The 24,164-nt window shown below is 39.7% G+C and overlaps 1 protein-coding gene across 2 annotated transcripts; it reads left to right on the top strand.

Annotated features, from left to right (window-relative positions):
- The first annotated feature begins 6,854 nt into the window (after positions 1-6,854).
- DDX43 (DEAD-box helicase 43) lies at positions 6,855-23,100 on the top strand. 2 transcript variants are annotated; one of them, XM_038554519.1, is made up of 17 exons: positions 6,856-7,210; positions 9,272-9,327; positions 10,909-11,035; positions 12,085-12,216; positions 13,255-13,336; positions 14,354-14,510; positions 14,869-14,987; positions 15,416-15,526; positions 15,960-16,101; positions 16,815-16,915; positions 17,976-18,063; positions 18,949-19,076; positions 19,261-19,370; positions 19,970-20,108; positions 20,582-20,669; positions 20,976-21,122; positions 22,937-23,100. In XM_038554519.1, the coding sequence occupies exons 1-16, from the start codon at positions 6,964-6,966 to the stop codon at positions 21,087-21,089; spliced, it is 1,941 nt and encodes a 646-aa protein (XP_038410447.1). In that variant the 5' UTR covers positions 6,856-6,963; the 3' UTR covers positions 21,090-21,122; positions 22,937-23,100. The 2 variants fall into 2 exon arrangements, with proteins under 2 accessions (XP_038410448.1, XP_038410447.1); XM_038554520.1 differs by lacking the exon at positions 12,085-12,216 and having other exon boundaries at positions 6,855-7,210.
- Positions 23,101-24,164: the final 1,064 nt, after the last annotated feature.

The raw sequence follows: 24,164 nt of genomic DNA on the forward strand, positions 1-24,164 counted from the left end.
TGCGCCTGGCACAAAATGTTTATGGAAGGAGCACAGAACCCCGGATTTCGGCTCCCGCTTTGCCACCTCCTGGCTTTGTGATTCGGAGCAGTTTATCGAACTTCTTTGTTCCCCGATTTCCTCATCCGTAAAATGTGAACCAATAAAAATAGTAGTACTCCTAGGATCGCTCAAGAGATTATATTGAATGCACGCGGGACCCCTGGGTGGCTCAGCGGTTGAGCGCCTGCCTTCGGCCCAGGGCGTGATCCCGCAGTCCCCGGATCGAGTCCCGCATTCGGGCTCCCTGCAGGGAACCTGCTTCTCCCTTTGCCTATGTCTCTGCCTCTGTGTGTGTGTGTCTCTCGTGAATAAATAAATAAAATCTTTAAAAAAATACATTGAAGGCATGCAAGGAACTCAAGACAATTTCTGGCTCATAGGATTTTCCATATACTTTCAATAAGTATAATTGGCATTATACACCACGCTGCAACTGGCACGTTTAGACTGTGGCATTCTGCCGCCAACAACTAGTTGCTCTGAATTCGGGATCCTGCCTCACTTTCCTTTTTTCTCTTTCTACACTTCCTCCTCACCAGTACTAAGTAGCTGAATGTGACCTTGGGCAAGACGTCTAACCTCTCAGTCCCTCACTTTTCATCTGTATAACATATGATAATAATAGAACTGGGACGTTTAAATGAATTATTAATTTTTTAAAGATTTTAATTATTTATTCATAGAGACAGAGACACAGGCAGAGGGAGAAGCAGGCATCATACAGAGAGCCTCACGTGGGACTTGATCCAGGGTCTCCAAGATCATGCCCTGGGCTGCAGGCGGCGCTAAACCGCTGTGCCACTGGGGCTGCCTCGTTTAGATGAATTAATACATGTAAAGTCCTTAAGTTGTGCCAAGCAAGTGGAAAACAGTATCAGCTGTTACTATCTGCATGCATAAATTTTTCATGCTATAAATATTTCCATTCAAAAAGAACCTCAGAAATTTTTCATGCTATAAATATTTCCATTAAAAAAGAACCTCAGGGGCATTCTGGTGGCGCGGCGGTTTAGCGCCGCCTGCAGCCCAGGGCGTAATCCTGGAGACCCGGAATCGAGTCCCACGTCAGGCTTCCTGCATGGAGCTTGCTTCTCCCTCTGCCTGTGTCTTTGCCTCTCTCTCTCTCTGTGTGTCTCTAAGAATAAATAAATAAATAAATCTTAAAAAAAAAAAAAAAAAAAAGAACCTCAGAAGATCCCTGGGTGGCTCAGCCGTTTGGCGCCTGCCTTTGGCCAAGGGCCTGATCCTGGAGACCCGGGATTGAGTCCCGCTTCTCTGCCTGTGTGTCTCTGCCTCTGCCTCTGTCTCTCTCTCTCTCTCTCTCTCTCTCTCTGTCTATCATGAATAAATAAAATAAGTAAATCTTTAAAAAATAAAAAATAAAAAAGAACCTCAGATGTAGAATTACTATTTCAAAGATCACAAACTTTTATTTTCCTTAGAGATTGTTTTTTTTTCTTTTGCAGCCCTATTTGTATCAAACTACAACGAATCATAGCAAAGAAAGATATTTAATATATCCAACTCCCTACCTGACACCTGCACTATAATAGGTATCTCTCATTTAACCTGCTCCCCACATCTCCCCCTTCCTTAGTATTCTTCCTTTCCACCACCATTCACCTGCTTGACTCCTCTCTTTGTGTCACATTTGATACCTGTAAACAAATCCTGTGAGCTCTACTTTCAAAATGTATCTGAAATAAGACTACTTATGGCTTCCACTGCTGAGAAACTAGTCCAATCTTTTTTTTTTTTTTTTTAGATTTTATTTATTTATTCATGAGAGATACACAGGGGGTGGAGAGGCAGAAGAAGAAGCAGGATCCATGCAGGGAGCTTGACATGGGACTCAATCCTGGGTCTCCAGGATCATGCCCTGGGCTGAAGGCAGCACTAAACTACTGAGCCACCCCGCCTACCAGAAACTAGTCCAATCTAAGCCATCACCATCCTTTGCCTCTGTAATATCTTCTTTTTTTTTTTTAAGAGACTCTTTTTATTTATTTATTTATTTATTTATTTATTTATTTATTTATTTATTTATTTATTTATGATAGTCACAGAGAGAGAGAGGCAGAGACACAGGCAGAGGGAGAAGCAGGCTCCATGCACCGGGAGCCCGACAGTGGGATTCGATCCCGGGTCTCCAGGATCGCGCCCTGGGCCAAAGGCAGGCGCCAAACCGCTATGCCACCCAGGGATCCCTGTAATATCTTCTACATGGTCTTATAGCTGCTTAAGTTACAACTTCTCCATGAAATCAAAATATTTCCCCCTTAACATCTATTTACTGGCTGGAGTGACCTTTTGAAAATTTGAGTTCATGTCAGTCTCCTTGTCTGTGGAACAGAAGTGGAAGTCCAGGAATAAGCAAATATATATATATATATATACACACACAAAAAAAATAGTGTGGTATATAATAAAATCATTTCAAAAGTAATGGGGCACTGGGTATTTTGAAAATAAATTTGGATGGCTAACTGACAAGCACATAAAATTTTTCCAGAAAGAATAAAAATTTTGCTTTTTTAAAAAAGATTTACTTATTTGAGAGAGAGGGTATGCATATGAGGGTGCAAGTGTAGGAAGGGGCAGAGGGAGAGAATCTTCAAGCAGACTCCCTTCTGAGTGCTGAGCCCACCTCATACCCATGAGATCATGACATGAGCGGAAACCAAGAGTCAGATGCCTAACCAACTGAGTCACCCAGGTGTCCTCCAAATTTTGCATCTTTTAAAAGGCAGTGCTGGAGGCAGTTGGGTTGCTCAGTCAGTTAAGCGTCTGCCTTCCGCTGGTGTCAGGATCCCAGGGTCTTGGGACAGAGTCCAACCTCAGACTCCCTGCTTGATGGGGAGCCTGCTTCTCCTTCACCCTCTGTGGCTCCCCCTGCTTGTGCTTACTCTGTATCAAATAAGTAAATAAAATCTTCCTAAAAAATAAACAAAAGGCAGTGCTGTTAGAATATATAGATAGATGTTTATATAATTTTAGGATAAAGAGAACCAGATCAAGGGACCAAATGCTATCACCTAAAAGAACAATGAATAGTTTTTTTTTTTTTTTTAAGATTTTATTTATTTATTCATGAGAGACACACACAGAGAGAAGCACAGACAGAAGCAAACGGAGAAGCAGGCTCCCTCCGGGGAGCCTGATGCAGGACTGGATCCCAGGACCCAGGGATCATGATCTGAGGCGAAGGCAGATGCTCAATCACTGAGCCACCCAGGCGTCACCAATGATAGCTTTTTGCTGAATTAGCATTAAAGCTGCTTTTGATGGAAAAAAATTCCTTCCCAATGTGAAGTAAAAAGACAAATTATAAAGAGAAGAACATACAGTATCTAATAAATACATGTCTAACGACATGGAGAAATGCCTATTTTATAAAGTTTGAGGGTAGAACTCAGATTACAAAACAATACATGGCAGATCTCAGAATTTTGCCTGGAAAAAAAATTGGAACAAATTTATATCTAGGTTGTATTTTAATTTTTTTAAATAGTGTGAACACATATTAGTTGTATAATCATCTTGAAGCTGAAGTTAACTTAGCCTCATTGATGGGGAAACTTGCTGGGGTGGGGGGACCAGGATTCGTTCCTCAGAGGGCTGAGGGGACCCCTAATCTCCCCGAGTGAGGACCCGGCCGGCAGCCTCCAGAGCCTCGCCCTGTCCGGGCAGGGGCGCCGCGGGACTGGGGCGGCCACACGGAGCGCCTTCCCGGCTTCAGACCCGGGAGCTTCGAGGACCATCCGCAACCGCTGGCCCCGGAGAAAGGCCCGCGCGCGCTTTCCGAGGTTAAGGGAGCGAGAGGAAATAGAGCGGCGGCCTGGGGCCCATTCCGTTGCGGTCTGCAGGGCGGGAGCAGGCGCCCTCCCCTCCGCAGCCCTGGTCAGACCTCTCCTGGAGCTGAAGGTGGGAGCGAGGGGAAACCTCCCAAAAAGGGCGGGCAAGGTCGAGGGGCCCTCCGGTCAAAATCGCACTGGAATTCTGCCTTTTTATCTTTATCCGTGCCTGGAGGGGAAAAGTAGATGGTAGACAGGACTGAAAGTCCCGCAATCATACTGATTTTCTACTTTTTTAGAGAAAATTCTAAGTTCTAGTTGGGGTCTAGAGTAAAAGGTATCACTTTTTTTTTTTAATTGCAAAAGTCTTAATGTCATAGATCTTCGAGATGTATTTTGCTCTATCTTATGAGTAATTTAAAATACAGAAAAGTACCTGTAAATTACCATTTTAAATATGCTTTTCCTCAGCACCTCTCACCAAGAATGTTAAATTATTTGCTGGCCAACTGCCCAAGGGGCAAAAATTAGCTGATCAAATTAAAACCAAAACTAAAATGAAAAGTTGACACAAAATTCCTCTTTTCAAAAATAGGTGCTATTTCCAAAAAGCAGTTTTAGGTCCATAGCACAGTTGATCTATGAGTCCACAGATTTTCTATAAACTTCTACTACCTCCTCTCTCCCAACCCCTATTACACAGCCTTTCTCACCATCAACATCCATCACCACACTGGTACATTTGTTACTATAATGAACCCACATAGACACATAACTATCACTCAAAGTCCATAGTTTACCTTAGGGTTTATTTGGCCTCATACAATGAGTTAGGAGGTATTTCCTCTGCTTCTATCTTCTGGAAGAGATTGTAGATAATTGGTATAATTTCTTCCTTATATTTGGTAGAATTCCTTATGTGGCAGGATGAAGTGAAATATTCAGAAAGTAGAACAATACTGGGGACACCTGGCTGGCTGTCCATAGAGCTTGCAACTCTTGATCTGAGGGTTATGAGTTCAAGTCCCACAACGCATGTAGAAATTACTCAAAAATAAAAAACAAAACAAAAAAGAATTAAAACAAAAAACCCCCCAACAAACAAAGAAAATAGAACTACACTTAAAATTTTAAACTTCTGCTCTATGAAAGACACTGTTATGAGAATGAAAAGACAAGCCACAGGTTCAGAGAGCTTAGAGGGAAATTTATAGCCTTGAATGCATATATTAGAAAAGGAAGAAAAATCTAAAATCAAACATCTAAGTTTACATCTTAGGAAACTAAAAAAATAAGAGCAAATTACAAAGTAAGCAGAAGAAAAGAAATAATAAAAATTAGAGTAAATATCAATGAAAATGAAAGCAGGAAATCAATAGAGAAAATGGATCAACCTAAAAGCTGGTTCTTTGAAAAGAGTAATCAAATCAAAAACTTCTAGCCAGGCCAACATAGAAAAAAAGAAACAAGACACAAATTACTAATATCAAAAACGAAAAAGGGGACATCACTACATATCCCATGGACTTTATTTATTTATTTTTTCCCATGGACTTTAAAGAGATAATGAAAGCATACTATGAACAACTCTATGTCCATAAATTTGATAGATGAAATGAATCAATTCCTTGAAAGACACAATCTGCCAAAACTCACAAGAAATAAACTGAATAGGAAAAAAAATTAAGAAATTAAATCACTTAATTTTACAAAACAGAAAGGACCAGGCCCAGATTTATTCACTAGTGATTTGCACAAAACATTTTTTTTTATTAAGATTTTATTATTTATTTATTTATTCATGAGAGACACAGAGAGCGAGAGAGAGGCAGAGACACAGGCAGAGGGAGAAGCAGGCTCCATGCAGGGAGCCCTGATGTGGGACTCGATCCCGGGTCTCCAGGATCACACCTTGGGCTGAAGGCAGTGCTAAACCGCTGAGCCACCCGGGCTGCCCTGCACAAAACATTTTAAGAAGAAATCATACCAGTTTTCTATACTCTCTTCCAGAAAATAGAAGATAAACAAAATTTCCTCATTAACCCAATACCAAAACCAAAGACATTGCAAGAAAACTAGATCTCTTTCTCATGAGAAAAAAATCCTCAAACAGAATATTAGCATTAGATTAGACTAGTCTAGCCTAGATTGGATTGAAAATCTAGCTCCTGACTGCTGTAATAGCACTGTAATCCTATTTCTCCAGAGAAGATTACATTAAAGAGTTACAATTAATCCTATATGAGTTGATCCCATTCAACTTGTATGGACCAGGTTTAGTCACAGTTTCTTTTCTTTGTTTCTTTTCTTTCTTTTCTTTCTTTCCTCAGCAGGGACAACAGATCCTAATGTAATAAATAACTACCTTGTTTGATGGTGAATGAACTGGGTTTGTTTAGGCAATTCAGAGATCTTAATCAAATCAGGGGCACTCCTAGCTGGCTTGCATCCCTGAAATATGTCCAGCCACAGCCACTGTGCAACAATGGGAGTGCTTCAAACATTTATTATATTTATTTCGTTATCTCTAACACCACAGCAAGTATTCAGGTCAAGTGTTGTGTGAAGCGTTGAAGTAGCATTTTTCAGCCCAGGGTTTTTAAAACTGTGGGTCATTATATTTTGTGGATCAAAACCAATATTTAAAAAATGAATATAGGTTTAAATATATCATAGTGCTGCTCTTATAACAATAATAGATGCTGTTTTGTCAACGTTTTGTTTCATATTTTTTTAATGTAGTACTGGATCAGGTAGTGAAAGGGACTGACGTTTCCGAGTCCCTGAGATGGTGGGTGTTTGGGGTGGGATTTCAGTAGGGCAAGACATGAAAACAGCCCGAGGGTGTCCCACGCCTGAAAAGGAACTTAAAGCCGGCGCCTTGACTAGTTCAAGGAGCGCTCACACGATTAAGAGAGTGGATTGGCCCAGCCGTAAAGGTCCCGCCCAGAACATCTTGTCGACCAATGGATGTGCGGCCAGGGCGGGGAGGGGCGGGGCGAGCCTCGAGCGGGCTCCTTAAGTAGCGGCTGCGTGGATGCCCTCGTAGAAAGGCACGACGGCACGGTGGAGAGGTGCGGGCCCGGAGCGGAGCGACGTCGGACACGCCGGATCTTCCTTCGGAACCATGTCGAGACAAGAAGCAGGCGCCAACGCCTCCTCATGGGTCGTTGCTTCTCGGCGAAGCTCGGCAGTGTCCCGGGCTCCAGAGAGGAGGCCGGCGGAGGACCCGAATCGAAGAAGTAGGGAGGCCAGTAGGGGCGGCAGGGGCGGCGTCTGGAAGAACTCCGGCCTCCAGCAGCCTGTGGCCGCCGGTCCCCGGGAACCGCCGCTCTGCTTTGGGTTGAAGAACGTGTGGGTCGGCGCTGTGATCGGTGAGCGCAGGGAGGACCAGTGTGCCGGCGGGGGCGGGGGCGGGGGCGGGGGCGGGTGCGGCCGGGGGGCACCCGGGGAGGGCATTCCCCGCCCCGCTGCCCTCGCCTCCAATCAGCTGCCACCTAGGGGATTCAGCTGGTTCCCTGCGGCATTTATGATCGCTCGTGATGCTACAACTATGTCGTTCAATGAATCTTTTGATATTTCGTGGGGACGATGTTTTTGGTAGAGCAAAGTCATGCATTTATGAAATCTTTGGGACGAAAGGTCAGCCCTTTCCTTGGCTTACCCCAAAATGAGCAACAAAGCAATGCTGAGTACAATCTTTGAGCTCCGTTTTAGAGCCATTAAAGAAAGTGTAGGATATTATAGGGTTATTCAGAGCATTGGCTCTATCTTGCAGGTAGTTTCTCTTGAATATGCTTTATCTGTTGAAAAACGGGATCTTGGGGATCCCTGGGTGGCTCAGCGGTTTGGCGCCTGCCTTTGGCCCAGGATGCGATTCTGGAGTCTCGGGATCGAGTACCACGTCGGACTCCCGGCATGGAGCCTGCTTCTCCCTCCTCCTGTGTCTCTGCCTCACTCTCTATCATGAATAAATAAATAAATCTTTAAAAAAAACGGGATCTTAGTACGTCTTGAGTCTTACAATTCATTTTTTTTTTTAATTTTTTATGACACAGTGAGAGAGAGAGAGAGGCAGAGACACAGGCAGAGGGAGAAGCAGGCTCCATGCACCGGGAGCCCGACCTGGGATTCGATCCCGGGTCTCCAGGATCGCTCCCCGGGCCAAAGGCAGGCGCTAAACCGCTGCACCACCCAGGGATCCCATTACAATTCATTTTTGAAAAACACTTAGAAACGATAGGACGATTACCCCATTTGTGGACATTAAGACTGAGGGTAAATTCCAATATTTTGCTTGTTAGGTATGGGAACTAATATTTTTGTTTTACCCTTTTTATACCTGTTTTTGAAGAACAATGACCACATTTTTTAGGCTGCTACTCAATAGAACATTAGACTGGTTTGCTCAACCAGGTAGTTATTGTTCCCTCAAGGAGGCTCAGGCTCAAAGATCTGAAGAGTGTTGCTCTATAAATGAAAGCCCCTAGGCTTGCACTAAAACACCCTCTCAACACTCATTGAACACCTGTGACTGTAGGCACTGTGCTAGAGAACACCCACTTAATGTTGGTTCTGGAACCATGATTTTTCTTACTGTATTAAAAATGTAAGTTTATAAGCGCAGTGTGCTATATAGTACTGTTAACTATAAGAACAATGTTGTATGAGATCTCTAAAATGTCTTCGATTTGGTTGACAAATATCCATTGAACAACGAATTCCCCGTTTCCTCATCTCTGGCAAATGCCATTCTACTTTGTTTCTATGATTATGTGGTCATGCACTTTGTCTTTTGTGATTGGTATTTCATTTAGCATAACATCAAGGTTCATGTTGCAAATGATAGGATTTCCTTTTTTTTTTTTTTTTTAATAGGATTTCCTTTAAGGCTGAGATTTCTAGCATGTTGAGCATGTTTCTTCATCCAGTGATCTGATAGGCAAATTGTTCCCACTTTATGACTTGTGAAAAATGATGTAATGAACACAGGAGTATAGATATCTCTGCGATATTGATTTTCCTTTAGGTATATATCCATAAGCAGAGTTGCTGGGCAGATATGGTAGATATATTTTTAGTTTTTTGGGGGAAACTCCATACCTGTACCAATATACATTCCCACCAACAGTGCACAAGGCTTCCCTTTTCACATTCTCAACACTTGTATTTTTTTAAATATTTGTGAGCAGAGCGAGAGCATGAGTAGGGGGCAGGCAGAGGGAGAAGCAGACTCCCTTCAGAATAGGGGGCTATGTGCTCGCTTTGGCAGCACATATACAGAATAGGGGGCCAGTTGCTGGGCTCCATCCCAGCTCCCTGGGATCATGATCTGAGGCACTCCTGTCTTTGTATTTTTGATGGCCATTCTAAGATGTATGAAGTGATACCCAGTTGTGGTTTTTATTACAACTTAATTTTTTTTTAAAAAACAGGTCGTGGGGGGTCCAAAATAAAAGACCTCCAAACTACAACAAACACGAAAATACAGGTAAGTGGTCTGGGTTCTTAATTCCCCAATGCATTATTCATTTATAACTCTAATTCTGTTATTAACACACTGTGGTAATCTAGATAAGTTGCCAAAGCTCTTTAGACTGCTATATTCCAGGAATGGTCATACTATGGTCCATTCTAGGTCTAGGTTTTGTGACTCTTGGAGGTAAAAATCTTTAGAGATAATCTCCCTGACAAATGAGATCTTTGGGGAATACTCATTATGTGCTTCCTGGCTCCCAACCCTCAAACCTTGCCCTGCTGTGTTCCATAGCAACATCATTCACCTAGTTCCCAAGCTGGAAGTCTCATTCTCCTTATCCTGCAACCAGTGCATCACTGAGTTCTTCCTACTTCTGTATTTCTCAAGGGGAATCACATCACTTGCCAGATTTTCTCTAACTGTTCCTCCTGCTTATGGTCTCCCCCACCCCTGCCCCCCACCTCTAACCATTCTCTACTACGACCAGGGCAATCTTCTAAAACACAAATTGTTTTTCCTGTATAAAAACTATTCATATCTCAGACTCTTAAGAAGTCTAGACTTAGCATGATTCACTTGATCTGACTCTTGACTTCCAGCCTCCTTTCTCTTCACTCCCTCCCTGAAATCCCTCTTCACATCTCCAGCTGGCCTCCAGTCACATTCTCCTAGCTTAGCTTAGAACTCCTGCTCACTGGGAAGATCTAAGACCTCCTGCATTCCCATTCTATGTAGGTCTCTTTTCCAGTTTCCCAGCATCTGTTTCAGCCTCATTTAAGAATTTCTAGAGTTGTGTCTATAAACAGTGCAAATGGCAAGCTTTGTTTGAATCACCAGCCTAAGATAGCATTTGGTTCAGCAGTGTGTATTTTTTTTGAATCAGTGAGGGCATCTGAGATTATGTACATTTAAAGATGTGATTTGTATGTCCTATGCTTCAAATGTCATGTTAGCCTTGTAGTATGATGGCTTCCACTACCATAGATGTGGTATAAGTATAGCATTCCCTCAAGTTAAGTTTACATAGGCAGCCTGACAGTTCAATCAGCTATTTATAAAGCACATAGATTAATGCCTACAGTTATGTAATATTTGCCAAATTACCGTTTAATAGTTAAGATGTCAGGTGAATGCCTTAATTTTGTAATAAGTAGATGCTGAATTTATTCCCTAGTGGTCACAGTACTTTTTAAATTTAGATTGTCCAGCTCCTTTTCATCCAACCAGGAGGTAAATCTCAGGATAAATTTGTTAAATGTAGGGATCCCTGGGTGGCGCAGCGGTTTAGCGCCTGCCTTTGGCCCAGGGCGTGATCCTGGAGACCCGGGATCGAATCCCACATCGGGCTCCTGGTGTATGGAGCCTGCTTCTCCCTCTGCCTATGTCTCTGCCTCTCTCTCTGTGTGACTATCATAAATAAATTAAAAATTAAAAAAAATTGTTAAATGTAGAATGCCTTCAAAAATTAGAACATGATACTGATTGGAAGCAATACTATACTTTAAATTTTAATACTGTTTGTAGTTGAGTGGTGGTTTTTTTGAGTAGGGCATGGTAAGAGGACTTCAGTCTCATTTTTTCTCCTGCATCTAGATAATAAAAGCTTATCCAGAAGCAGAGGTCAGAATTTTTGGGAACAAGGTGATGCAAGCAAAGGCCAAAACAGCGATAGATAATCTTGTTAAAAAACAAGAAAATTACAATTCGAAATCCAGAATTGGTAAGTAATTTCTGCCTACTAGAGCTTTGTAAAATTTTTACAATTGCATTCAGCGTGGTAAGGCATTATAATTACTTTTCCTGACAAGATTTCTTGTCTGTTACTGTCTTTGAAATTTCAGAATATTGTTTCCCTGAAATTAAAATACTTTATTTCTGTGGTTAAGCCTAGCAGTTTCACTTTCAGACACAGATAAGTGAAAAAAAATTATAATAATACACTATTACTGGTAGAAGGGTTAGTCCTGCCCTTTTGATTCTATTATCTCTCCCCTAGAATGTGACTGATTTTGAAAACTGCACAATAATTTGATATTTAAAAATCTTCAGGGCATCTCGTTTCCTCAGAGTGTGATTCTTGATTTTTGGGGTCATGAGTCCAAGCCTCATATTGGGCAGAGTTCACTTAAAAATCACAGATTTAATTTTAAACAAATCTCGGATCTGCTTAGACTAGAGAACCATTATTGAGCCATTTCCAGAAACAATGTGGAAGAACAACATCTTTGGTTCAGATGGCAGCCTCTTGGTATTTCTTGGCACAGGAACTCTAGGAAGCCTTTAAAACTCTTCATCTGGGGAAGCCTGGGGTAGCTAGGTGGTTTAGTGGCTGCCTTTGGTTCAGGTCCTGATCCCAGGGTAGGATGAATCCTGCATCTGGCTCCCCAAAGGGATACTGCTTCTTCTGCCGATGTCATGAATCAGTAAAAATAAAGTAAAATAAAATAAAACATCTGTTAACCTGGGGTGACATCTGCATCATAGGATTATTCTGAAGATTGGTATGTGATTTGTTAGCAAACCTAGGCTCTCATACTATTTTCCTTCAATAAATTTGTTTTCCATTTCATGAATCTGCCAGACCATGACTAGTATTATAGCACTGTAGTACTAAAACCCACATTTTATGTTTTAAGCTTACTCTGTTTTTTTTTAATTTATTTTTAATTAATTTTTTTTACTCTGGTTTTTAAACACAATAGTAAAGTGGTTTGGGGGAATTTGTACAATTAGTATATTCAAACTAATTTGGTAAAAATATTTTAACAGATATTGTTGAATTCCAACCTTCTGTTGGAAGAGATGTAAGGACAGATAGTAATGTTACAGAGAATCAGCCAGTGATTGATTGGGATCAAATTCGAGAAGATGCTTTGAAATGGGGGAGAAAAAAGTGGGAAGGTTAGTGCTATATCCTACTGTTTACTTAGTGTTGATGTACCTCTTGAGGTGTTTTGTGTCTTTTTTTTTTTTACCTCTTGAGGTTTCTTTATTCTAAAGTGTCTTATTTTAGTAATAAAAATGATAGTAAAATATTAAGAGCCACAGTTAGTCTCTAGGGCAAGATTTGTTTCTACGTTGTCTGCTGTAATCTATGCTATAAGTGGGGAATAAGATTTAACATTTTCTTATTTGAGGTAACTCACAGCAAAAAGTTAATAAAATAGAAAATTGGGCCCAAGGGGAAAATGAAGGCAATGAACATGCTAACCATAAGTAGTTTAAAATGGACTGGTTGAGCAAAAATTGAACCTGGAGTGACCTGGCTGACAGACCATATAAAAGGAAAACCATTTAACAGGAAACATAGTTGGAGAGATTGGGGTTTTTCAGTTGCTTTAATTTTAAATGAGTCTTACTTGGAAATATATGGAGTGTAATGTTTCATGTCATTCACTAAATTTCGGGGTAAATTCAGGAACTGATATTGGCTATCAAGTGAGGCAGCAATACAGCAAATTTAAGTTTAAAGTTTAAAATTAATGCACCAACAGTGACAAGTATTAACATTGATAAATTCAGTGGTAGGTCTATATACATGTTACCAGTACCACCTTGGCAGTATTTGTGGCGGAAAGGTTCGGGATAGGGGGACCAGAAAAGGTATTAAATTTTGGAGGAAGTATATTGGGTATATAAGAATAGTCTCAAGAAAGGGGAATAAGAAATAGTCTATTCCTAAACAGAAATGGGTTGGATAGAAGACCCATCAATTGGGATGATTGCCTTATAAAGCATACTTTTATATTAAAATTAAGGATCTCTTTCTTGGGTAAAAAGGCAAAGCAAAATAGATCTTAGAGCATAGCATAAGCCTGACTGGCAAAAAACTAATACTAAGATGAGTTTAATATTTTAGTTTGATTTACTTTACTTAGAATAAGTTTCAGTGAACTGTAAATTCTAATTTATCAATTTTAATTTTCATCTTTGTCTCAGACTTACCTCCAATTAAGAAAAACTTTTATAGGCAATCAGAAACAACAAGTTCAATGTCACAAGAGCAAGTAGACTCATGGAGGTAGGTAGTTTTATTTATTTATATAGTTACTCAGGCAAACATTCTAAGTGATTGCATTTGAAGACTACCTCTGGTATTCACGTAAACTTGGGTTGCATCCTATGTGTATTTTAGGGCATCAGTATCAATGAAACCTTCTGCAAAGATGAAAAAGGGCTACATTTGTGTATAGTTACTAGCTATTGAATGCTTAATATATGGCTAGTTATGATTAAGGAACTGAGTTTTCAATTTAAAGTTTAAGAGACTTGTGGTTAGTGCCCGTATTGGACAGCAGTTTTAGAGAATTTCTACAACTGTTGAAAATCATTAAGTTGGTTTGATGCATTTCTTATTCTTTAATGCTTAATTTCTTGAATTAAAGGTCCTAGGAGCAATATTTCTATCAAAGTATTATAAAACTAAATATGGTATAGCAGAAAGAACAGTTATTCTAGAGTTGGGGTAGTACTCAGACTTGGACAAGTAACTAATGATCAACTGTCATGAGAATTAATCCTATTTGACAGAATCTTTGAGGATAAATTAAGAAAATGTGTGGAACATTGTAGTTTTGTGTAGGCCAAGTCTGAGTTGAATCACAAAGTGTGTGATTTCAGCTCTATTCACCTTTCCATGAAATTTCAGTGGCCCATTCATACAATGTAATTTTTTTCCTTTCTATTAACTGATCTGATAAGAAAAAGATGGGCTCACTTCTATTTAGCTACATTTTACTGTAGCTTTACAGTTCCAGTTGCAGTTGAATTTCTAGATATGATGAAATAATGCTGGCAAAAATTTTGTCTGGGCGCCTCGGTCAGTTAAGTGTATGCCCCTTCAGCTCAAGTAATGATACCAGGGTCTTGGAATTGAGCCACAAGGTGGTCTTACTTCTCAGTGGGAAGCCTGCTTCTCTCACCTACCCACTCAAGCTCTTGCTATCTCTCTTAACTCAAATAAAAACTCTTTAGTAAAATTTCTTGCGTGGAGAATAAAGGTGACCAAAGATGCTAATATTTGTATTTTTCCTTAAAGGAAAGAAAATAATAATATAATGTGCGATGACTTAAAAGAAGGCGAAAAGCGCCGTATACCCAATCCTACTTGTAAATTTGAGGATGCTTTTCAATATTATCCAGAAGTTATGGAAAACTTTAAAAGGGCAGGGTTTCAAAAACCAACGCCAATCCAGGTATGCTTTAATTCCAGTATTTTACTGATGCCCTCCCACAAACAATATCTGATTATTAGAAGTTAAATCACCAGAGTAAATATCCCTTATGAACAGTCTCCTGGTACCCTCTTGTACCACCAGTGCCTAGAAAGGTCTTAAAAGAAGTTTGGGGTTAGGGGGCCCTGGGTCCTCAGAGCAAACTCTGAGGTGGGCTCCCTGCTCAGCAGGGACTCTGCTTCTCCCTCTCCTGCTGCACCCCCTGCTTGTGCTTGCTTTCTGTCATAAAATCTTAAAGGTTGGGCTTGGAAGAGGAGGGGCACTTGACTAAAATGCACTTTTTTAAAATGCACTTTTAATTTAACATGAATCTTTTTAGTCACAGGCATGGCCAATAGTTCTACAAGGAATAGATCTCATTGGAGTAGCTCAAACCGGAACGGGGAAGACGTTGTCTTATTTAATGCCAGGATTCATCCATCTTGACTCACAGCCTGTGTAAGAATTTCTACAGCTGGGTTTTTTATAGGGGGTTCATAGATATAGATACTAAAAATGCAAATTTCTTTGTGTTGCATTAGTCAAAGAGTAATGCCTAGCTTCTGGGAATTGCACCTGCAGCATGCTGGTGAGAGTAGAAATTGTCAATTTTTAGGAAGTAATGGGTAGTCTTAATAGTGAAAGTCATAAGAGTGAAATACTGGAAACTTTTCAATTATGTCCATTACAGTTGTATGAGAATCCTGACACAGGAAAGCACTAGTGATGTTAAATGAAAAGGCTGGTATTTGGGCCCTTGGGTGTGCCGTTCAGTATTTTTCCACCTTTGGTACATGTGACTTAACATCTGTTCTTACAAATTCTGAAACCACTGAACGTACTATGTGTCTAAGACAAGTACTTTAATAATTATTTTCTCTCCAAAGAATTAGAGAAAAAAGGAACGGCCCCGGCATGTTAGTCCTCACACCCACGAGGGAATTAGCGCTTCAGGTAGAAGCTGAATGTTCTAAGTATTCGTATAAAGGCCTTAAAAGGTAAAGTCATCTTTTCGTCCTTGTGTCAGCACTTTAATAATTCGTAGTTTAAAAAAATAAAATAAAATAAATAAAATAAAAAATAAAAAATAAAAAAAAAATAATTCATAGTTTTATACATCCCCATTATTTTTCACACATTGAGATAATCTGAATGGCTTAGCATGGGTCAAGCATTACCCCAGTTCAAATCAATGGTAGCCAGGGCTGTGAAGTCAAGTAACAGCGATGCAAACATTGCTCTTTAGGACACATCACCATGGGGTAGTGAGAGTTATGGGTGTGGCTTGGTATCAGAATGGGGCAAACACTACCCAGAGGGTATTTGATACTCTTTCTGACTTACATACCTTTTATACCCCAAATGTTTCCGTTGGTTGGGATTTTACATTGTGATGGAACATTCCTTACCTGAACCTCATTTTTTTTTAAGTGTGTGTATATATGGTGGTGGAGATAGAAATGGACAAATACAAGACCTGAAAAAAGGAGTAGATATTATTATTGCAACTCCTGGGAGGCTGAATGATCTACAAATGAATAACTTCGTCAACCTCAGAAGTATAACCTACTTGGTAAGGGTTTGGAGAACTAAGAGGAAGAACTGAACTCTTACTGAATTATGATTTTATTAAGTAATCTCTGTACCCAATGTGGTGTTAAAACTTACAATCCTAAAATCAAGTCATATGCTCTACCGACTGAGCCAGCAGTGCACCTCAGAACTGAACTATTAAAATACGTATTTTAGAATGATTGGCCATTTTATAATGGTTTCAAATCCTAGGAATTTCCATTCCCTCTAGTGTGTTAAAATAAGGGTTTTAAGAATTCTATTTTAATGTTTGAAAGTTGGAAAATGTAGACAAGTAGAAAAGACAATCTATGGATTTTATTTAAACATTTTAGAGAGCCCATATAAGCAGGGTGGGGGCAGAGGGAGAAGAACAAGCAGACTCTGGCACTGAGCACAGAACCCCTCATGGGGCTTGATTCCATGACCCCAAGATCATGACCTGAGCCAAGAGTAAAACGTAACCAAATGAGCCACCCAGGCACTCCTCCATGTGGATAGTTCAGACATTTATATTTTTTTTCATTAGATCTAGAAATTAGCCAACTTAAAAAATCAAACCAATCTGTTAAAACTCTGGATCTACTTATTTAGTATTGAAGAAAACAAAATTGTGGCTTAAGTAATAGGGGAAATGAGAGAATTACTGTATCATAGTATCATGTTCAGCCAGAACATCCTTATCTAATGTGGCCACTATCATTTTTAATGCAGGTATTAGATGAAGCTGACAAGATGCTAGATATGGGATTTGAACCCCAGATAATGAAGATTTTGTTAGATGTGCGCCCAGATAGGCAAACCATTATGACAAGGTAGGTATATGCCTAATTGCACTGCAAATTAGAAATCAGTGGACTGGACTCAATTTTTGCTGATTTCCCCAGAGGATTTGAGCCTTGAAAGTATTTGAGATCTTTAGGTGAAAGGCATGTTATCACTTAGTATAGTAGCTCAGTGTAACGGTGTAACAATAACTATTAGATTTCTTTAAGTTACAGACATTGTTATAAAAGTTTGCCAGGACCTCTCCCTGGAGGGAGATTTGTTTCATAGTGGAGGGCCTCACGTTTGATCACCTGTGCTTAGCCAAACCTTTGATTACTGAGTACATTTTTTGCCCAAGATAAAACTGAGAAACGATTTTAAAATCTTACTTGAAAGAGCATGAGTGAGTATAAGTGAGAGGGATAAGCAGAGAGTATAAGCAGAGGGAGAAGCGGACTCTCAACTGAGCAGGGAGCCTGAGGCAGGGCTCAGTCCTAGGACCCCAAAATCATGACGAGTGGAAGGCATCCACCAGACTGTGCCACCCAGGTGCCCCAACAATACTTAAAATGCAGTGTAATCTATACTCCTGGGCTTATAACCTTTGTGCCATTAATATAAAAAGTAGCATATAATTGGGGAAATTGTTTCCTCATTCTTTAATACACTTGTTTGTTTCCTTATCTTTCCACTGTTATTACTGTAAAAGTATAAAAGGTGATTTCATAATATGTAGATGAAGAAACATTTGAATTTATGTCCTTCCATGCCTTTATTTTACCTAAGCACTTTGTTCTTTGCCTGACAATGGTGACAAAACTACTAGGCTTTTTTTTTTTTTTTTTTTTACAACGCCAATGATTCATTTTAGATTAGAATTCAGATTAGAATTTAAGGTATAGATCTCCTTAACCTTTGGCTTATAAACCTATTTGTTAAACTTAAAGGTTTCATCTAGTATCTTCACTATACTTGAGCAATTCTCTGAAGTATTTTCTGTGAAATCTCCCTTATTCAAAAATAACTTTGTCTTTCATGGGTAATCTGATTTATAGTATTTGAGAAACTTAATGGATTTATAATAACCTTGACATGTTTTATTTCCAGTGCAACCTGGCCATATGCTGTCCGTCGACTTGCACAGTCATATTTGAAAGCACCAATGATTGTATATGTTGGCACTTTGGATTTAGTTGTAAGCTTGTTTTTTTTAATTATGAAAATTTACCTTGTGTTTTGGCATGTCTACTCACTCCCTAATTAGAGAAGACCCTAGATACATCATTTTACTCATAAGTACTTCAATATACATCTGAGGGTAATCTTAACATTCCTGTACTGTTATGTGACATCTAAAATTTTAATGATCCCTTAATACTATAAGTATCTATTCCTTGTTCTTATTTTCTTAATCAGGTTATAAACTAGGTCAACATCGGTGCATGTAAGTCTGTTCTCTTGGTGAGGTTATGATGATTGGGTTCAGATGTTGGTAATTATAAAGGTCTCTATGTATCCCCTCCATTATAAAGCTATCTGGCTTTTCACTTAAATCGAGATTGGCCTTTCAATTCATTAGTGAAATGACATTTTACTTACCAGTAGCAGTGATAGGTCATTGCCTAGGTTGATTTCATTAGATTTCATGGAAAGTGAGGCTAGATAGGTCCTTTACATTCACTAAATGCTATTAAAAACCTATATTATCTGGGTTAAATTATATCAATGATAATTTGTCCAAATTAAATAAGAACTTTTGTCCTAAGCTAATCATCTTCCTTTGTAAGGACTGTACCCAAAGTCATGACAATTCGGCTTTACTCCATGGTTCTTTTACAACAATAGTAACCAATTGCTTTCAACACTGCCAAGCATTCTTTTCCAACTCAACTTGGGTTAATAAGAAGCAAAAGCCTTAGGTGTACAAATCCTTGAGTAGATATAGATCATTTTGACAGGACCTTTCTCTTTCCTGTTAGCAATTTATTAAAACTTGACCAGTGATAGAAATACATGTGTTCTGAACCAATGTAGAAGGCTCGCGTGGCAGTTTTGATATACTGTGATCTTTACTCTTCAGGCTGTAAGTACTGTAAAACAGAATATAATTGTCACCACGGAAGAGGAGAAACGCTCTCATATCCAACGTTTTCTGGAAAGCATATCTTCTCAGGACAAAGTCATAGTGTTTGTCAGCCGAAAAGCCATGTAGGTATTTTTTTTACATCCTTAAATCAAATTTGCTTAGCATTAGCTCTGTTTCCATGCTAATCTCAAATGGGATATGCATGTCTTACATAATGTTATTTCAGTCTTTTGCTAATGGAAGTAAAACTAGTGAATTGATAGTGGTATTTGAAGTAGAGATCACTGACTTGATCTTTTGCTTCAGTGCTGACCATTTATCAAGTGACCTGATTCTGCAACATGTATCAGTAGAATCTCTTCATGGCAATCGAGAGCAGTGTGACCGAGAGAGAGCATTAGAAAACTTTAAAACAGGTACATTTATACAATTAGTTTTTGCAGCTTAAGGGTACAATGCCTGGGTTTGGCTGAGTGGTAGCACCTTTTCATGCTTGAAAGATCTATCCTCAGCTTGCAGATCCCAAAACTACTTGCTAGAGCTCTATTCATCAGATCTTTAGAACTATCGAAACTCAAAGACCAAATATTAATGTTTGCTGCTGAAGTGAGCACTCAAAGATCAAATATTTAGAATTGGATATGAAGTTTGTAGTGGGGTTATTTACACTAATTTACCTGAAAGGCATATATCTTTGTGGTTCAGATGATTCAGGGATTGTTTATTTATGGTTTTTAAATGGATTTTATTAATGAGACACAGGCAGAGGGAGAAGCAGGCTCCTCGCGGGGAGCCCCATGTGGGAACAAGATCATGCCATGAGCCAAAGGCGGAAGCTTAACTGCTGAGCCACTCAGCCGTCCCTCGCCAGCAAGTTAAGAGACTATAAATACCTCTTTGTCATTCTTATGCTTAAGTGTTTTAATCTATTAAATTTGGGGAGAAAAGTATACATTTCTGCTATATCTTGGGTTGGTTTGTTAGAATGTATATTCTTTTTGGTTTTGTTCTTTAGGTAAAGTAAGAATATTGATTGCCACCGATTTGGCATCAAGAGGTCTCGACGTCAACGATATCACACATGTCTATAATTACGATTTCCCCCGGAACATCGAAGAATATGTACACAGAGTGGGGCGTACTGGAAGAGCAGGGTCAGTAGTCTACCTATGAAAGAAGCCAACTATCAGGGCTCCCTTCAGAGTATTCTTAGCTAGAAAATACTTTTATCTTGCCTGTAAATCGTCTGACACCCGCTTTGCTACTTTACCCCTGTCTAGTTGGCCTGGATTCAACCAGACCCCTCTGATTAGCTGCAGCTTTCTTACTGTTTTGCTTTCTAGTGTCACATTGAACTCTCCCCCAGTGGTTACTCTATTGTCCTTGAGTAAGAGGCTCTTCCCCACGAAAAGCACAACTGTCAAATCCTCCACAAACATGCTGTTTAAATAGCTTCAGGTTGAGATTCCAAGTTGCTGTTTGAGTGATGCTAACTTAATGCATAATGCACATTTGGGCTTGTGAAAGTTGAGGTTTTGATATTACTTTTAGTGTTTTGCTAACTGAATCATGAGTATAAATTAAAATCAAGTAACATGAGTCACCCCCCCCCCCACCTCTTTTATAGGAGGACAGGGATATCTATTACGCTCATCACCAGAAATGACTGGAGAGTTGCTGGCGAGTTAATCAATATTCTGGAAAGAGCACATCAGGTGAGATTATACAACTAAGAACTCTTTTAAAACCCTATCTAATATGACTTCTAAATTTCATTTCAGTCACAGAATCCTTCCAGTCATGACATGACATTTTTCCAACAATGGAAAATGTCTCCTTGCATGTTAAACTCAACCTATCTTCAAGCTAGAAAACCAGATTGACCCTAAGCTTCCCTGATGCTACACCACTCCCTGCTCATGTAAACCTTCAGTTGCTTCCCAGTACACTTATCATGCATTAACTGGTGCATGAAAGTTGTTACTCTGAAACCTCATTCCCAGTAACACGTTTTATTTCAGAGCGTCCCAGAGGAACTTGTGGCAATGGCCGAGAGGTATGAGGCACATAGACTAAGAAAAGAAACGGAAAGAAAGTTGGGGAAACCCCAAGGAAAACCCAAGAAGTTTTATTAGTCTCCTTGAAAAGTGGTGCCAGCCTATTCAAAGGTAAGATTTAAATAATGCTTTCAAATGACTGCTTTCCTTACTAACTACACTGTTAGAGATAATTGCAATAGATACACTAAGAGTTAGTAACATAATAAATTAGGGGTAATTCTCTGTTACCTACATTCCAGTTAATCTTAGATTAAGTATTGCCAGAGTTGACAATTTAAGTTGTACAGAAAACTGGGACACCTGGGCGGCTCAGTGGTTGAGCCCCTGCTTTCGTCCCAGGACATGGTCCTGGAGACCTGGGATCAAGTCCCACGTCGGGCTCCCTGCATGGAGCCAGCTTCTCCCTCTGTCTCTGCCTCTGTCTCATAAATAAAATCATTAAAAAAAATCTTAGAGTATAATGGAGTTGATGGAGATAGAAATTGCACATACTAAGATTTATAGCAACATTTGTGCTAGGAAAAGACTAGAGGATTTAAAATACATCACTCTGGGCTCATCACAAGTGTCCTCCTTAATCCCTGTCACTTACCCATGCCCCCACCCACCTCCCCTTGGGTAACTCAGTTCTCTATAGAGTCTTTTTTTTTTTTAAATCTTTTATTTTTTAATTTTGATTTACTTATGATAGTAACAGAGAGAGAGAGAGAGAGAGGCAGAGACACAGGCAGAGGGAGAAGCAGGCTCCATGCACCGGGAGCCCGACGTGGGATTCGATCCCGGGTCTCCAGGATCGCGCCCTGGGCCAAAGGCAGGCGCCAAACCGCTGCGCCACCCAGGGATCCCTCTATAGAGTCTTTTAAAGATTTAATTCACTTATTCATGAGAGACACAGAGGGGCAGAGACACAGGCCGAGGGAGAAGCAGGCTCCATGCAGGGAGCCTGATGTGGGACTCCATCCTAGGACCCAAGGATCACTCCCTGGGCTGAAGGTGGCGCTAAACTGCAGAGCCACCCAGGCTGCCCTGGAGTTTTTTTCCCTTTGCTTGTTGAAACTCCACATGAGCAAAATCATGGTATTTGTCTTTTTCTGACTTTGCTTAGCATAATTCCTCTAGCTTTGAGGATAGATTTATGCAAATCATATCTGATGAAGGATTAGTACCTATAATAGAGCTGAAACCGAATAAGAGCAACCTGATTTCTACAAAATACGATATACAAATGGCCAACAAACATGAAGAGAAGATGTTCAACCTCACTAATCATTGTGCTAAGGATCACCTCACAACTTAGAATAGCTACTATTGAATAGCTGCCATCAGTTTTGGCAAGGATGTGGAGAAATTGGAACTGTTCTGCCTTTATCGATGGGAATGTAAGGTGTATCCACTGTGCAGAATATGTGGCTCTGGCTTTTAAGCATCTGCCTTCCTCTTGGGTCATGACCCTAGGGTCCTGGCATCAGGCTCCCTGCCCGGTGGGGAGTCTTTTATTCTGCCTGCCACTCTCTGCATGTGCTCTATGTGAGGGCAATCCAGGCATGAATGAATGGATGAACAAGTTGGCCTGTCAAGCGGAATTCTGACCTTTGGCACAATGAGTAAACCTTAATGACACTATACCATGTGAAATAACTTCGTCAAGGACAAATATTGTATAGTTTCACTTTAAGGTGCCTAGAGTAGTCTGTCCACAGAAAGTACAATGGTGGTTTTCAGGAGCCAACAGGGGAAATGGGGAGATGTTAAATGGGTATAGGTTTTTAGTTTTACAAGAAATTCTGGAGGTTGGTTATATTTAGAATGAGTATACTGAACATTAAACTGAATTTAAGTGATTAGAATATTTTTGTGATGTGAATTTTATCGGTTGAAAATTTAAAGGCTTGGGAACAGTAATTTACATTTTTCTGTTTCAGATATCAAGATTTTTTTAGAGCTACACTATTTAGAATATCCAGAAATACTGGAAAAATGCTGGCTGGCACTATGAAGAGACAATGGATTCGTAAAAGAATAAGTGTTTAAAAATAGAATTTGACATTTTATACTTTTCTTTAATAAAATCAAAAGCGTTTAAACACGAGTTAAATTTTTTTTCATGGATATTAAGGAAAGTAGCATTATATTTCACTTATCCTTATTTAAAAAGTAAATCTTCCATAATGTATTAAGGTCAGTCTTTAAAGAGTTTAGCCTGTTCTGATGTCAATGCAGTGGAAAAGATACTGGTAACGAATTTTTTTATATGATAAAAAGATAAGCTGATCTGTCTTATGAAAATGAATCCTTTCATTTTGTTTACAGTATTTTTTGGGGTGTACTTTTCTTAAGGGATTACATTTCACCTCCTAAATGAAACAATAAAAGGATTTCATGAGAAAATACGCAACAGCTCTTTTTTTAAGTTTCAGCCTATTGGCTAAAATCCTCAAAGTAATTTTATTTCTATTATATAAATTTATTGGAGTTCGATTTGCCAACATACAGTATAACACCCAGTGCTCATCCCGTCAAGTGCCCCCTCAGTGCCCGTCACCCAGTCACCTCAATCCCCCGCCCACCTCCCTTTCTACTACCCCATGTTTGTTTTCCAGAGTTAGGAGTCTCTCATGTTCTGTCACCCTCACTGATATTTCCCACTTATTTTCTCTCATTTCCCCTTTATTCCCTTTCGCTATTTTTTATATTCCCCACATGAATGAGACCATATACTGTTTGTCCTTCTCCGATTGACTTATTTCACTTAGCATAATACCCTCCAGTTCCATCCACGTCAAAGCAAATGGTGGGTATTTGTCGTTTCTAATGGCTGAGTAATATTCCATTGTATACATAAACCACATCTTTCGATGGACACCGAGGCTCCTTCCACAGTTTGGGTATTGTGGACATTGCTGCTAGAAACATCGGGGTGCAGGTGTCCCGGCGTTTCACTGCATCTGTATCTTTGGGGTAAATCCCCAACAGTGCAATTGCTGGGTCGTAGGGAGTAATTTTATTTCAACAAATCACATTTTCCTACTTTAGTTTTGTAGTTTTCTGTACGTTATAGTTGCTTTTATTAACACTTAGTGTTTATACAGGTAATTTATATTTGTGTGATAGTTTCTTGGCATAGGCACCTTGATCAGAGTATGCCCTGGA

The sequence above is a fragment of the Canis lupus genome, chromosome 12 (genome assembly GCF_011100685.1).
Source record: "Canis lupus familiaris isolate Mischka breed German Shepherd chromosome 12, alternate assembly UU_Cfam_GSD_1.0, whole genome shotgun sequence".
NCBI classification, from domain to species: Eukaryota; Metazoa; Chordata; class Mammalia; order Carnivora; family Canidae; genus Canis; species Canis lupus.